The sequence below is a fragment of the Herpailurus yagouaroundi genome, unplaced genomic scaffold (genome assembly GCF_014898765.1).
Source record: "Herpailurus yagouaroundi ecotype Mexico unplaced genomic scaffold, PumYag 203, whole genome shotgun sequence".
NCBI lineage: Eukaryota > Metazoa > Chordata > Mammalia > Carnivora > Felidae > Herpailurus > Herpailurus yagouaroundi.
The window spans coordinates 9,508,344-9,525,582 of NW_024412434.1; the positions used below are offsets into that span (position 1 = coordinate 9,508,344).

Below are 17,239 nucleotides of genomic sequence, written 5' to 3' on the forward strand. Positions count from 1 at the left end.
TCAGTGTGAACTACCTTTTACAAATTTCATTTTGGCTCTTATTTCCTTCAGCAGAATCCATGGTGAATCCGCTTGTTTTATAATATTCTCTATGGAAGTCTGTACTAGAAAACTTCTTTTGTATATATGTCAATAAACATCATTTATTTTTTTTCTAATTCATTTTTTTGGGGAAAAAAAAATAAGTGTTGCCTAAGTTTATGTCTAGTGAAATTACCAGAGGATTCCATATGGTGCTTTCACATGTGTTTACAGTATGCATATTGCAGGACTTTAAATTAGTGGTGTATTTTATGTAGTTTGATTTCATAGCCTGCATCTGTTCTTGGCACCTGAAATTAGGGACTCTTTATCTTTAACTGTGCTTCTGCTGGTAATCTGAGGGCCCTTCATACTTGAGCTTTGGGGGAAGGCTAGTTGGAGAAGTAGAAAAGGTAACAATTTGTGGCTTCTTCCTTCTCAGTTCTCAGTGCAATAAAAATATTGAATAATTGGTAAGATATTTCTGAAAGATTATTCACCTTAAAATAGGAAGTCATGTAGTAGAGTTCTTGGTTTTGGTAGAAGGGTGAGGAACCATTATTTTATAGTAACAGGGATTAACAATCAACAGTTTCATAGAATCTGTTTCCATTTTCGTTCTGTAAACCCTGTCCCCTGAAAAAAAAACATGAAATTATTAAATCGAAAAGTTAAAATCATTTATTAAGAAATGCGTGGCATTATATAGGATTGGAAATGTACTTGTTCATATTATTTCCACACTGAAGTACGAATAAAATGCAGAGGAGATAGTTTTCATACAATGTACAAGTCCAGTGGCTTGTGGGTGACTGAGCTGGCTGGGAATAATGTATATTTCAAAGATTAATATTACTGAGCATTAAAAAAAATTAGAATCATTATTTTCAGAAATAAGGTTAGAACTTTTAAATTACCCTTTCCTAGGGTTTTTATAACAAAAAGTAACAAATTTTAGTTTTTGTGTAAAGTAACAAAGTTTATATACCCCAATTAAGAGTTTTATTTTATTTTATTTTATTTTATTTTATTTTATTTTATTTTATTTTATTTTATTTTATTTTATTTTTAGAACACTTCTTTAAAAAATTTTTTTTTAAACTTTTATTTGTTTTTGAGAGAGAGAGACAGAGTACAAGTGGGGGAGGGGCAGAGAAGGTGGGAGTCATAGAATCTGAAGCAGCCTCCAGGCTCCGAGCTGTCAGCACAGAGCCTGAGGTGGGGCTTAAGCCCATGAAACATGAGATCATGACCTGAGCTGAAGTTGGACGCTTAACTGACAGAGCCACCCAGGCACCCAAAGAATTTTTTTTTAAACAAAACTTTATTATTACAAGTTAAAGAAAAAAACTTGTACTTGGTTATCAAGAGACCATCACAGATTTGGGGGGGGCGGGGAACTACCACTTAATCTTTCTTATTCATTATTCCTTCTCTGTTATGCTTCTTTAGACGAAATACTCCTTACAAAACCCTGGAACCTGTTAAACCCCCAACAGTTCCTAATGACTACATGACAAGTCCTGCTAGGCTCGGAAGTCAACATAGTCCAGGCAGGACAGCTTCTTTAAACCAGAGACCGAGGACACACAGGTAAACCTTCAGTTGAGCCTTTGAATATCCATGAGTGGGGGTTATTGACTGGCGACAAACTCCTGTAAAGTTGCTGAGTAAAGGTAGAGTACTGCTCTAATGCTAATATAGAATATAAAAGATGAGGTTAATAACATTGTAGATGTTTCTAGAAATTTGTATGGTAATTCTTCTGTTTTGGGGGGATTTTATTTTATTTATTTATTTATTTTTTTATTTATATATGAAATTTATTGTCAAATTGGTTTCCATACAACACCCAGTGCTCATCCCAAAAGGTGCCCTCCTCAATACCCATCACCCACCCTCTCCTCCCTCCCACCCCCCATCAACCCTTAGTTTGTTCTCAGTTCTCAACAGTCTCTTATGCTTTGGCTCTCTCCCACTCTAACCTCTTTTTTTTTTTTTTTTTTTTCCTTCCCCTCCCCCATGGGTTCCTGTTAAGTTTCTCAGGATCCACATAAGAATGAAACCATATGGTATCTGTCTTTCTCTGTATGGCTTATTTCACTTAGCATCACACTCTCCAGTTCCATCCACGTTGCTACAAAAGGCCATATTTCATTTTTTCTCATTGCCACGTAGTATTCCATTGTGTATATAAACCACAATTTCTTTATCCATTCATCAGTTGATGGACATTTAGGCTCTTTCCATAATTTGGCTATTGTTGAGAGTGCTGCTATGAACATTGGGGTACAAGTGTGTTTTGGGGGGATTTTAAATATCTGTTCATACAATTGCAAATTGCTACTATGTTTTCTTTTTGATGGAGGTATAAATGCCTATTTGGATCAGGGCCTAAAGAATGTTTTTTAAAACAGTTATTTAAAGATCAAGGCAACCACTCTTAAGTATTTTTGGATAAAAGGTGAAATATCAGAAATTATACAACATATAAACTTTATGAGGTTGGAAGTAAAAGGACACCTGAAATATGAGGAAGAATTTGTTAAGAGAGTTGGTATACTATAATATGTAAGTTGCTAAAAAAAAAAGTTCTAGAAGTCACCTCCCCAGTGGATTTTTGAAAAACTGGGTTATGAAGCATGATGTACATTCAGAAAAGTATACAGTTTGTAAAGTATACAACTTGATGGTTTAATACAAATTGAATACACCCACATAACCATACCCAGATCAGAAAATGGAATATGACCAGCAACCCTAAAGTCCTGCTTAGGCCCTTCCCCCCAAAAGTAGCAACACCATGTTTGGATATTTTTATACAGCCAGACAAATTTATTGTATAGTTTAATTTATTTTTTTCTTTAGTTTTATCAGTCACTTAAGAACTTGGGCAAGGAACCTCTCTATACCTTGACTTTTAGGTTGGTATATTAGAGAAATTTCACAAAATCATTTTGAGGGGACTCAGGGAAGTCAAGCCTCTCAGGTGCTGTGTAATGGAAATTTGTTGTTATTGTTACTGTTAGTAAAGAAATGATTATATTGATACCTGCAGTTACTATATCAGGTCAAGATCAGTGAGGACCAATTTTTTTTTTATATATATTTTTGAATAATAATTCAAAGCATGATTTTTCTTTATAATGGAATAATAGTTTAATCATATTCAACAACTAGTCACTAAAAGTTACTTCATTAGATACTAAGGATATACCAGGAAAATAAGTTTAATTTTCCAGAAGCTCATTTTGTTAGAACAAGCATCAACAAACTTTAAAAAAAAATTTTTTTTTTTTAAAGTTTATTTATTTTGAGAGAGAGAGTGTGTGCGCTCAGGCAAGCAAGCACAAGCAGAGAAGGGGCAGAGAGAGAGAATTCCCAGCAGGCTCTGTGCGGACAGTGCAGAGCCCGACCTCACAAACCGTGAGGTTGTGACTTGAGCCGAAATCAAAAGTTGGATGTTCAACCGACTAAGCCACCCAGGTGCCCCAAGAAACTTTTTAATGAAAGGCCAGATTGTTAATATTTTAGGGTTTGTGAGCCATATGGTCAGCTCTGTCATTGCACATGAAAGCAGCCATGGACAACACCTAAATGAATGAGCATGTGGCCATGTTCCGATAAAACTTTGTATGCAGAACTGAAATTTGAATTTCGTGTAATTTTAATGTGTCATTAAATAATACTCCTCTTTCAATTTTTAAAAAAACTTCTAAAAATGAAAAGAATGTTCTTAGCACACAGGTCATAAAAATGAACCATGGGCCAAATTTGGCCAATTGGCTGTAATTTTCCAACCCCTATGTGAGAAAAAAGACACATAAGCTAGTAATTGTATAAGAGCATAATAAATACAAAAACTTCATATGATTGTGATGCTGTGGTGGCACAAAGCAGAATATTGATCACCTGGCTTGAGGGAGTAGGGAGGCCTTTACATTGAAGCTATTTATTTTATATAAACAGCTTGCTCTTTTTTTCTTTTTCTTGCAATAACATATGATAATGTAATTATAGAATAATCATATTGGAGAAGAAAATCAATCTTATCTAAGCAGTGCTCTCTTGAGTTTCTGGGCCTATTGAGCCAGTGATGTTGATTTTAAACTATACTATGGAGCCTAAGGTTACATGTGCACATATATACATTAGTATACATGTGCATGCACACATTACTAAAAACAACTGGATAGTGTGAGGTCCTATGCCTAAAGACACAGTGAATCCATAGGAATTAGAATAGTAAGGGATTGTTTAGAATTAACAGTATCAGCTCTTCTAGAATGCGCCATGCTGAAACTTCACTACTGTTTGTTTGTTTTTTGTTTTGTTTGTTTTTGCCTGTTTGCTTGTTTTCCAAAAAATTTCCCTGTTTTATCACCATTCTTTGAGATAGATGGAGATTTTCATATTAATTCCAGAATAAAACTGGTTACACTTTTTATTAACTTACTAACTTTCATAACATCTTGTACATTTTCTTTTGTGGCATCCATCATGTTATATTTTTTAAATGTCTATTTAATTTTTTTTTTTTTTTTAATTTTTTTTTTCAACGTTTATTTATTTTTGGGACAGAGAGAGACAGAGCATGAACGGGGGAGGGGCAGAGAGAGAGGGAGACACAGAATCAGAAACAGGCTCCAGGCTCTGAGCCATCAGCCCAGAGCCTGATGCGAGCCTGACGCGGGGCTCGAACTCACGGACCATGAGATCGTGACCTGGCTGAAGTCGGACGCTTAACCGACTGCGCCACCCAGGCGCCCCTAATGTCTATTTAATTTTGATAGAGACAGAGAGTGAGCGGGAGAGAGGAGGGGAGACACACACACACACACACACACACACACACACACACACACAATCTGAAGCAGGCTCCAGGCTCTGAGCTGTTAGCACAAAGTCCTGACACGGAGCTTGAACTCATGAGCCGTGAGATTGTGACCTGAGCTGAAGTTGAACACTTAACTGACTGAGCCACCCAGGCTCCCACATTGTGTTGTTTTTTAATGTCTATTTTCCCATTCTCAACTGTGAGCTCCATGGCAGCCTAGTTCATGTCTGCTTTGGTACTGCTGTTCATAGTAGGTGTTAAGTAAACTTTTTGGGGGGCATCAGTCAGTTAAGTGTCTCAGTCAGTTAAGCGTCTGACTGTTGGTGTCAGTTCAGGTCATGATTTCATAGTTCGTAGCATTGAGCCCTGCATCAGGTTCTGTGCTGGCAGCACAGAGCCTGCTTGGGATTCTTTCTCTCTCTGTCTCTCTCTGTCTCTCTCTCTCCCCCCACCCCTCCTCCCTGTCTTTCTCGGCCCCTCCCTTGCTGTCTATCTCTCAAAATAAATAAACTTAAAAAAAAATCAACTTTTGATGACTCATTGTATAAGAATTTAATAGTGATTCATTTATCAAAAGGATGACCTCTTCTGATAGTTCTGTGTACTGTGTTAGGACTGTACTCATTTCCAGTAGATTGAGAAGTAGTGCAAAACACAAAAACCGCCTTAAGTATTAAGGTTAAAATTGTATTGAACAGTTTTAAAAATTTTGATGTACATACGTATACACATTATAAAAGGAGTAATTAGTGGCTTTGAATTGATTGTTTCATTGTTTTTGGGTAAATCTCTAGAATGGCTTTTTTCACATTTTTTACTTTTCAGTGGAAGTAGTGGAGGGAGTGGAAGTCGAGAAAACAGTGGAAGCAGCAGTATTGGCATTCCCATTGCCGTGCCTACACCTTCACCACCCACTATTGGACCAGGTATTTTTTTATTAATCTGTTTTAATATGTGGTAGTATTTATGAGCTTTATTATAAAGTCTGAAATAGTTTAGTTATTTTAGATAAAATTGCTTATTAAATTTATGTGATTGTTCCTAGAAGAAATGCTAACATTTAAAAACATTTTTAGGGAGACTTTCATGGAAACTTCAGGGTTTTCCTAGCTGTTTCTTACATACAGAGCTTATTAAATAGCTTTACTAAGGAGTGTTTTGGCTATTTTGCTTAGAAATACTTGCCTTGGGCACTAGTCAAGAATGACATTTATTATTTCAAGAGCAAGAGTGTCTTTAATGTAAATTATATACCATTGAGTTTTGATGTTACCTTGTAGGTCAGTGCCTCACCTCTCGTGTTCGCTTGTTTTATGACTACTACATTTATGTATAATATTCCATGCCATGAATAAAATGCCATGAATATAAAATAGGATTAAAATAAGAAAAGTCCTTTTGCTCTTTAGATATAGAAAAAATTTAAGAAATCATCGTAGAGCATTAAATTAATCCCTTGATTTTTTAGTAAATGAAAACTTCATAATTTTAAAAATATATATTTAAAAAGTAAGTATGATAATCAAAACTGTTAGGGAAAAATTCTTAGCTTCTCAAGGAGATTACTGAAAAAGGAGAAAAAGCTACTTATAAAAACAGGCATATTTTATAGTTAATGCAAGTATGATCTCTGTGTCCTCTTTACCTAGTAAAATTCATATTCATTTAGGCATGCTTTACATGGGGGTGTCTCTTTGTTTTTTTTCCTTTCCACAACTTTGTGCTTTCTTGCTGTTTCAAAATGTTTAGTTCTCTTTCTTGTATTCTGACCTAAATTATAAACTATTTTATTAGAAAACATTTCTGTCCCTCCTCCTTGTGGAGCTCCACCAGTATCACCTCCTCCACCACTTCTCCCAGTGAACACTGTGATAGGTGAGATTGCGTAACCACTGCAGTGATGTACCTTACTTTGCACAATTCATAATAAACTCCTCTGTTAGACTGCTAGCTTTTATAGTTATTAGGTTGTAGGTGGTAACACAAAGGTTAAAGTGTTAAATCTAATTACACTAATTTCTTCTGGTGAAAGGCCTCTGAAGTTACACAGTTAAATGTAAAATCTTGTCCTCTGAAATGTGCAATGTTTCTATGCTTAATTTTTAATGTGGTTTGTATTTCTTCTTTGGATTTTCTAAGGAAAATTATAGCAGTGATTGTTCAAAAAGATATTTTTAAATTAGTAATATAATATTTTTTTAAGTGAAACTTGATTTGGAACTCCCTGCTATATACAACAGTCAAAGAATTGGGGTGAGAATGAGTGATAGGAGAAACAAAAAATGGAGAAGAAAACGATATATGGTTATGGGGTGCTCTGAGGCTTTCCTGTGGATCGTAGTGTGAAAAACTCTGATATAGTTCAGTACTTTTGGCATCTGGGATGCCAAGAAATATATATTTTTTAATCGAATACATTTACATTGTTCGTAAATTAGAGGTGACTGGATTGAGCATATAAGGAATTCCAAATATAGGCACAGTATGAAGCCATTCAACTTAGAAATATACAGTAGCAATAATCTGAGTAGAAATGGGTAATGAAATGTTTCAAATGACAGTGGAGTTTCAGCTTGGGTAAAATGAAGCTGTCCTGCTACATCTTTTCAAAACCATGGTACTTGTACTCAAAGGAAAAGGGACAAAAGGAGGTAATAAAAAGAAGACCCTAATAATAAAAATGATCGTTAGAAAGTCCACGTGAGAAAAAATGCCCCCAGTGTAGGCAATAATCAGGAAAATGAAAGATAAAATCACGATGAGATACTATTTTATATTCACTAGATAGGTAGAAATATAGAAGTCTACTAGTTCTAAATGTTGATGAGGATGTGTAGTAACAGGAAAGGACATTGCTGGTGGGAGTTTATTAGAGTTTATTAGTTGATACACGCACTTTGGGAAGTAATTTGCTGTTATCTGGTCAAGTTGAATGGGTTTCTACCTTAGATTTAATAATTTCATTTCTAGATATTTACCCTAGAGTACTGGTTCTTAGAATATGGCTACAGGATCCCTGGGGGCTGCTAAGATCCTTTTATGGAGTGTTAAAAAAATTTTTTTTTTAATATTTATTATTTTTGAGAGAGAGAGAGAGAGAGACAGAGCAAGCAGGGAAGGGGCACAGAGAGAGGGAGACACAGAATCGGAAGCAGGCTCCAGGCTCTGAGCTGTCAGCACAGAGCCTGATGCGGGGCTCGAACTCATAGACCACAAGATCATGATCTGAGCTGTAGTCGGCTGCCCAACTGACTGAGCCACCCAGGTGCCACTGGAGTTTTTGAGGTCAGAACTATATTCATAATAATACTAAGACCTATTTGCCTTTTTCATTTCTCATTCTGGTACCAGTATACAGTGGGAGTTTCCAGAGCCTCTGTGACTTACGATAAAATCATTGCTGTGACAGCTAACAGGTTTTTTGTATATTCATGTGTTTTTTTTTAAATTTTTTTTAACGTTTATTCATTTTTTGAGAGGCAGAGAGAGAGCACAAGCAGGGGTGGGCCAGAGAGAGAGGGAGACACAGAATCCAAAGCAGGCTCCAGGCTCTGAGCTGCCAGCACAGAGCCTGATGCGGGGCTCGAACTCCCGAACCGTGAGATCATGTCCTGAGCCCAAGTCAGACCCCCCCCAACTGACTGAACCACCCAGGTGCCCCAGTAATATTTGTGTGTTTTAATTCAGTTTTAATTTCTATTATAGTAATTACTGTAATTACTCTATTGCTGTCCCCCACCTCTGCAAAAGCTTTTTGAGGTTTTCTATTTTTAAAGAGTGGACACTAAGATGATACAATTTACCACTGGCCTAGAACAGTGGCTTTCAGAGTGTGATCCCCAGACCAGCTGCATCATCATCACAGGGAAACTAGTTAGAAACGTAAATTCTCAGATTCCACTGTACGTACACCTACTTACTCAGGAACTTTGAGGACTGGGCCCAGCAATCTGTATTATAAGAGCCCTCAAGGTGAAATTCTCATCAGTGCTAAGTTTGAGAATCAGTGTTGTAGAGAAACTCAGGAAAAATATTTAGGCATGTTCATAGTAGTAGCATTAATATCAGCAAAAATCTGGATGCAACCCAAATGTTTAATAACAATAGAATGGATAAATACATTGTGCAATGTTCACATGCAAATAAAGCAACAAAAATGGATGATACAATATTGATATACTTACCAACATGGATGAATCTTAAAAAAAGAATATCAAAGGAAAAAAAGCCAGCAGCATGCATAATTATTGCATTATGAAAGCTTATAAATTATGACTTCTCTGTATATATCTGTGCTTTAAAAAAAGAAACTGTAAAGAAAGAATGTTTAATACCTTTTGGTTTTGGGATCTAGAAGGCTCAAACAGGAAGCTTTGGTGATACTGGTAATATTCTGTTTCTTGGAGCTGAGTATCTTATTTTTCTTTAATTTACATCTAAAAATATATTTATGTAAATTACAACCATTACATATAATTATATATATTAGTATACATATAAGTTATATTTTAATATATATTTTATTATGTATTATATATATTTAATGTATTATATTTTATTTTTTAAAATTTTTTTTTTTTTTAACATTTATTTATTTTTGGGACAGAGAGAGACAGAACATGAATGGGGGAGGGGCAGAGAGAGAGGGAGACACAGAATTGGAAACAGGCTCCAGGCTCTGAGCCATCAGCCCAGAGCCCGACGCGGGGCTCGAACTCACGGACCGCGAGATCGTGACCTGGCTGAAGTCGGACGCTTAACCGACTGCGCCACCCAGGCGCCCCTGTATTATATTTTAATATATATTATATATTATATATATTAGTATATATAATTATGTATAAGTCAGAGAAATATAAAAATCGTTTTACAGAGGTCTCTATTAAAAAGTTAAAGGTTTACTTCTTAGAGCTCTCTGGAAACCCTGGCTGTCCAAAATTAGTTATTCATGAGTTCTTTTGATTAGGGTATTATTTTTAAAATGTGTTTCTATTCAGAAGAGGACCATGTAGGTGATTCAAATATTTAGTTACTGCCTATGGCTTGGGAGCTCCAAAATGTTAAATATTACCATTTTTTAAAATGAACAACCTCTGCTGTATGGTTTTATGGTAATAACTTGTATGACTCTAGGAGAGGTTAATTACACAACTGAATGAAAATAAACTAGTTATACTTAGTCATGGTTAGATGTTTGGGTGGGGCAAAGAAGGCTAACATTAATCCCGAAGTTACCTTTGAAAAGTGTGGTTAACTTTAGAGGCTTTGAACTTTATTAACCTTTTAAATATTAAACTTTTGAAATGTTGGTAAAGATGACGTTGAATAAAATTAAGCATTGATAGTTTTTAGTCATTTTAGATATGTATGATAATAAAGAAGATTTGTTTTTGGTAAAGAATGGAAAAAGCCCTCCAAGTATGGAGAAAGGTAATGGATATTCTACATAAAACTGCTTTTGAAATTTTGAAATTGTAAAATTATTTTACAAAGTCTAAAATTATTTCCAGTTTCTCAGTGAAAGGGGAAGTATGTTATTCTTAAAAGTTTGGAGATACATAAGAAATCTGATTCTAGATATGAGTACTTTGAAACTAGAAATTTTGCTTCCCATAAAAATTCTATTATATGTTGGATTTGATAATAATTGCTAACACAATAAACATTCACTAAATATAGTACTAAAATATAGTAGCATAGGTAGAAAGTATGCTTATTTGTTTAAATTTTATAATTTAACCTGTGCTTCTGAAGATTTGGCAATGGAAAGGAAGAAGTTTACCAACTATTAATGCATTCACATCTAAAAACCGATGCTTTTCATCTCAGATTATCTTCTGGTACTTTGTTGGAGAGACATAGTTTACATATAAAAGCTATATATTATTCTAAACTGATAAAGAAAAATTTATATGTAATATTAGCAAACTACCATTTGGGATTCTGCCAAATTAAAAAGTTTAAGAATGTTACTTACTTACTTTTGCAGCTTTCCATATAGTATGTTTTTCCTTCTGTTTTTAACTTCAGAGGAGCTATTTGTGTTTTATCTTTACTTTTCTCTTAATTTTGTGCTGTGGGCTTTAAAAAGTAAATATTTCTTACTGTGAGTCCCCTTCCCTTTGTTCTGCCATTGGAGGTGACATACGTGCTCAAGTTCTTTGTTGGTTGCCTTTGACTAATGCTTTGCAGCAGCGCCGGGTTCAGCTCCTGGTTCCCAGTATGGCACAATGACCAGGCAGATTTCCCGACACAACTCGACCACCTCCTCGACATCTTCTGGTGGATACAGACGAGCTCCCTCTGTGACTGCTCAGTTTTCTGCTCAGCCTCATGTTAATGGAGGTCCACTTTATTCTCAGAATTCAAGTAAGCTTGTGCTTTGCAGGCATACAACAGTGGAGTTCCTTTTGAACAAAAGTATTTGAAGCTGATTTTCTTGCCAGTGATAGACAACAATTGAAACCAGGCTATTTCATGTTTATTTTTGCTTTAGGAAGTTGGTCCTTGAATTGTGCTATTTTAAGAATAATTGCTTATCATTTTCTCTCAAAAAATTCAGACTTAGTATATTTATGTACTAAAATTTAATTTTTATTACTATAAATAGAACTAGAAGAAAAAATACTGAAATTAGTTAAGCTGAATTTATTTTTATTGGCATGTTTGAGACCATTCAATAGCACTGAAAGTAAGAACATTGAAAAATTGTTCTTTAATATAATGAAATTGCTGGCTATCACTTTTAAGCTTGTTAACCTGTACTGAAATGAGTTCTGAACCATTGAAAACATTTGTGATGCCTGCTTATTCTGTTTCTAATCACTGTAACAGTTGGGGTGGGGACTTTCTTCTGATTTCTTTCTCTTCACATCAAATTGCACATCTCAACACTAACTGCAATTTAAAGGCTTAAAGATATTTAAAGATTAGAAAATAGTTTTGGCATCTAAAGACAGGAAGTATGAATTGCTTAGGATAATCATTAATTTCAGTTTCATATTAAACTCACATTGAAAATCATTAATTTCGTTTCATATTAAAATGCTTAATTCAAAAAAAAAATCTGAAATGAGCCTGTTGTCCAGTATTTATTATTGGCTTGAAGAGGTGAATACTGGGCATAGACTGGAACACACTTTCCCATGTGGCTTTTGTAACTGCTTTCTAGAGCTGCATGTTGTATTAGTAAAAAACACTGAATACTCCTTGTTTACCTAGGAAGGTGGTTTTAAGTTTATTTATAATGCATATTCTGAACATGTATTTTAAAGCAGAGCTAGAGGAAAGTTCTCTTACTTGTTCCCAGTGTAAATTTTAGAGTTAAAGATTGTGTTATAGCAAGAAACTTCTAAGAATTGAAAAACACTTTAGCAGAAATGTCAAAATTCACAGATAATCCTCACGTTTATACAGTCCTTTTCCAGACTAAAATTTTCTTCCAGGCTACCAAGAAATTTTGCCAGCTAGAATTTTATCTCACATTTTCCTTGATTTCCGTTTGGTAATGAAAGGTAGCTAGAGTCTTAATATTCCCTGGATTATTGGATTATTAGCCTCAGTAGTTTCATGATCTTTTAAATTTTTTTTTTATAATATGTTGTGTTTTTAGATCCCATCTTTATGTTCTTTTTTTTCTTTTCCTCACTTAGACATTTAGTTCATTCTGCAAATAGAATTTTTGGTGACACTTCACCTAATATATGTTTGTGCAGTTTTATTTTAACAGTGCTTGGTGGGTTACTTATTCTTAAATAAGACATTTTCGTTACTGAATGACTATCTTTTTGAAACTCTAAAGGAAATTTGGGCTTGAATTTAAAAAATATTATGTCAAATTTAAAAAATAAATTATGTGTCAAAATAATTTTCCTTCAGTCTAGTTACTGTTGGTGTTGTAGTAATTGCAGTAGTAGTAGCAGTTGTTATAGTATTATTGGTACGTAAATATTTTTAGTGTTTTGATGTGCATATTTCCCCTTCTGTCCCAAGTGTGGCGGTAACGACTAGTATCTTCCTAACATAGCTTTTCTTTTTCTCTACATACTAACCAGCATGTCTAGTTACTAAGGGTTGTTTCTAAACAGTTTTTTTAGGTTTGTGGGAGGGTTTTTGTTTTTTAAATCAGAACTGTAATATTTTACTTCTTAACAAGCCTTCTATATACAAAGTATCAAAATCAATGAGGACCAATATCCTAGCGAATTGATGTCAATTTTAGCCATACAATGAATATTAATGAACTTACATTGCTTTGTTATTGTTGCTTTGAATACCTAAGCTCTTTCAAATTTTTATGCTTACCAACAAAATTCTACTTTGTGTTAACTGAAACAACCCTTTGGTTACATGATCCTTGGGAATGAATAAATTGTTTTTCTCTGTCAATTTAGTGTCCCATTTTGGTGACTGCCAGTAAATTGCATTTTGCAGTTCAGTCCTGTTGACTTTTCTGAGCAATCTTTGGCAATTACTGCCTAGTTAAAATGAGACAAAGTGGTAAACTTCTGAATGTTTACTTCTAGTTTGTTACAGTTTTTAATATATTTGCTGCCCACGTGAACATTTGATATCAATTTCCTACAAATTATGTCCTCTCCAGAAAACAGTTGGAATGATTACAGCTACTCAGTGATTTATTAGAAAGTACTTTAATGCAAATAATTGTATATTTTAACCTGTTGTGAGATCAGGTTCCCTATATAGGCTCAGAACAGTGATAAAATGAAGAAGGCCACTTTGAAATACTTATCCTATGAAACTCAATGAACAGTTAACATGGTATGTAGAGCACTGTTATTCCCTGGTAAATTTAGGAGTGATATCTTTGAAAATAAAATTGTCAGCTTAGAAAACAATAATGACCTTGTTTTACAAATAAGGGTTTTTCCTGGAGAACTATGTACAAATTTAGATACATAATAACTGGTTTTTAAAGGAAACCTGTGATTAATGTATTTATTTCCATATGGAAGAAACCGCTATTCCATAACGTACTTATTTGGGTTCTCATTTACAGCATTACCTTAAAGCTAGACATACATACCTGTTAGGTTACAGAGATAGGCAAAGACAGTATCCTGGAATTATTCCAGACAGTATTCCAGACAGTATCCTGGAAACCAACATCTGTATTTGCTGTTACTCATTTTTTTAAAGTCTTTCCTTAGAATTTGAAAATTCGTTGCATGAAAATGAATGTGATGGTAAATTTAAGTCCTTCCCCAAACAGTTTAATATTAGGATTAAATCAAATGTATTTTTTTTTTTAAACATAAAATTTAACCAGTGGGCTATAAACACAGTTCAGGTTTGCTGGTGGGAAGTGAACGTGAAGGTTCTGCAGGTTTTTGTTTTGTTTTTTGTTTGTTTTGTTTCATTTGCAAACTGTTCTTTGCATACTTATGTTTGTGGTCCTTGTAACTGACTTCTGCTTTTTGTTTGTTTCCTTTTCTTTCCTTTATCTGTTTTACTCCCCCATACTGTATTGTTGCTACCAGTTTCTGTTGCTCCACCCCCTCCCCCTATGCCTCAGTTGACTCCACAGATACCTCTCACAGGCTTCGTGGCCAGGGTGCAGGAAAACAGTAAGTTTGGAAAAACTGAGCTGTCAAAGAGTAGAGGCTGTCTCCTTATAGCATGCATGGCTGATGAGTCATCATTTCCTTTTATTGAGACGCTAATCTTACCTTGAAAATAGGTGCAGATACGTTTTTAAAACTGAAGAGCACGGTCTTCAGTTTTTTCTCTTGTATGCATGATTACTGACCCATATAAATTTCAAAACTTCAACTTTCTTATGTATTTACATGATCTAAAACTTGAAATCTGATCTTTGCAGATTCTTAAGGAAAGTGTAATCAAACAAAAATTCAAATTGTATGGAAACTGCCAGCTTCCAATAGCTATTAGGGGAATTAGAAAACATTTTTTTATTCTGTTGTCAACAAATTCATATATAGATAATTATAGTATGAGATTAAATTTATTACGCATTTGGGGCAGTTCCCCCCCCCCTTTAGTTACATAAAAATTTTAGAGAAAGCTTTGTATTATCAGATTTTTATACATAAATAATTTTGAATCTATATAACAATTTGTTGTTAGCTTGAGAATGAATCTGCAAGAATAACTAATTTACATCCAAGTTATCCATCTAGGAGTGATAATCCGTGTTGAGCCCTCTTCATGATCTGGCCATATGCAGGCCCATGTCAGTTTTTAGGTCTTTTCTCAGGAAGGTCAGGTTTACAATTTTTGGAAATTCTTTAGGATACATGAATTTAATTAGGATAGAGTAGTTTATATTGCTGCCTGATTACTTTGAGGTTCCAGAAGATATATAATCCTAACTACACGATCAGAGTGCATGTTGACAAAATGAAAAAAACCACTGTTACTGAATTATACTATGCCGAAATAGCTGTTGAGATTAAGATGGTTAACTGGTCTAGTAGTGATTTACTTCACTTGGGAATCATCACCATGCAAATAAATTTTAGAATGATTTGAACAAATATGTAGCCCACACGACTGATCACCTCATCTTCCAGGAAAATACATTGTGGCAAATGCCATTGTTCAGCCTTTGCTGACCCTGTTGTGTAATCTGCATATTTCCTCCCTTCCTCTAGTCAAATAATTGTTTACTCAGTGTTATGTGCTAGACTCTGGGAAGAGTTCAAATTTCGACCTTTAAGAAACATATAGGATTGAATGGGCTTTTCATAAAACATTGTGGTTCCAAAATGTTGAAATTTCTGAGTGTAAACCACCCTTATTCTTAACAGTTGTTCGAAAACTTCCATATGTTTAAACTTAAGTGAATCTTATTTTTAAAAAGAAGGGAATGAGGATAAATGGCTGGTCCTTAATGCTATAAGAGTTTAAAAACTTGAGCTGCCTTACAGCCAAAATTAGGAGGAAATATTTTAAAATAGCCATAATAAACATCCATTTAATGGAGCCAAAACATATTGACTAGCATTTTTGGTAATTCTTTTTTATAGAAATTCAGTATTAATGTACATAATTCTAGGTATGCATTTTTTTTCCCTAAGGAGGACCATGGTACTTAACTATTTTATTTTAGTTCCTTTTCCCAAACTTATGAACTGGAATCAGTATTTTCCTTGGGCTGCAGAATGCCCAACTTTGTTTGGCATCTGTTTTCTTTGAAAGCATGTAAGGAGAATTATGAACTTTGTGTCAATATCTTACATGTTTTATGGAGTACAGATTTTCTGTGTTCTTTTTAATATGAAGTTTCCTGTGACACTAAAAATTGGTGATAATGAATGCATGTGGTAGTTAACCTGTTAAATGTGTTTCAGTTTAAGACATAAGCCCCTAAAAAAGTCAGCAGTGTCTTTACATCTGTATGTGATTAACATCAGGAAGCATTTTTGAACTAATTATGCATGGTGCTAGACAAAGTATTATGCATAGAGAATTAGATTGACCAGACTTCTGCCCCTGTGTATATATAATTTGGAGATAAGCCAGTGTAGATTCACAGAGTTTGGATATGAAGACAATGGAGTGAAAACATTAAACTAGTAAGTTATATATAAGTCAAGAGTAAATGCAATTTAGGGACAGCAAATGTGTAATTTACACAGTAAGCCAAATTAAGGATATGAGCTATGGCTCTTTGAAGTTAGGATGGGTTCATACTTTCTTCTCCTCTCAATAATATTAGAAAGCTTTGTGTAGAAAGTAAGGGCAAAAATAAAACGGAATCAAGCATTTGGTGGAAAAATAAATTATAGACCTGTTAGATAGCTATCAGAATGAGCATCACTGCACAGGATGTGTTTTCTAGTAAGTCTTTCTTGTACCATCAGGATAAAATAAAAATCACAGAATTGAAGAGATTATGGAAGTAGGGCTTTTATCCACAGATGTTTTAAATTTGGATCCCTTTGTTACATTCTCAGCACGTTATTCCAAATAGGGTAGAATAAACTTTAAAATCTGTATTAACAAGTAGATTATGACTGCTTTCTTTGACCACATAAATGGCCCCAGATATTGGCATTCGAGTTAGTATTTTAGTATTCTGTATTTCTCCTCTGCAGATATTATATAATTCTTATGTCAATTTGTGTCAAAGAATTTTTGTCTTTAGCTTTCAAAGAAATTTATGGATCAGAAATTTGAATTAAGAATTAGTTGTGTGTTTTGGCTTTGAACTCTTGGGAGCATTGGTACCTGGAATCATCATAGTTCAGAGAGCCTAGTTCTAGCCTGATACTTCCTCATCTCACTGTTGACACCCTTGATTATTTAAGTAACACACACATGTACCACACCCATCTACAGCTTGAGGTATGAGTCGTTTTTATTGTTTTGCACGATATAAGTTCATTTTTGTTTGTT

At 34.4% G+C, this 17,239-nt stretch overlaps 1 protein-coding gene across 16 annotated transcripts in view; it reads left to right on the forward strand.

The window, feature by feature from the left end:
• Positions 1-17,239, forward strand: part of ABI1 (abl interactor 1) — a 147,150-nt gene that overhangs the window by 121,874 nt on the left and 8,037 nt on the right. For 3 of the 16 annotated variants that reach the window (XM_040451158.1, XM_040451148.1, XM_040451150.1), the window contains 5 exons: positions 1,474-1,614; positions 5,684-5,784; positions 6,653-6,733; positions 11,051-11,227; positions 14,359-14,445. In XM_040451158.1, the coding sequence (XP_040307092.1) occupies positions 1,474-1,614; positions 5,684-5,784; positions 6,653-6,733; positions 11,051-11,227; positions 14,359-14,445 (587 nt within the window). The remainder of the gene's footprint in view (positions 1-1,473; positions 1,615-5,683; positions 5,785-6,652; positions 6,734-11,050; positions 11,228-14,358; positions 14,446-17,239) is intronic. The other 13 variants (XM_040451153.1, XM_040451157.1, XM_040451151.1 and 10 more) reach the window with 8 other exon arrangements.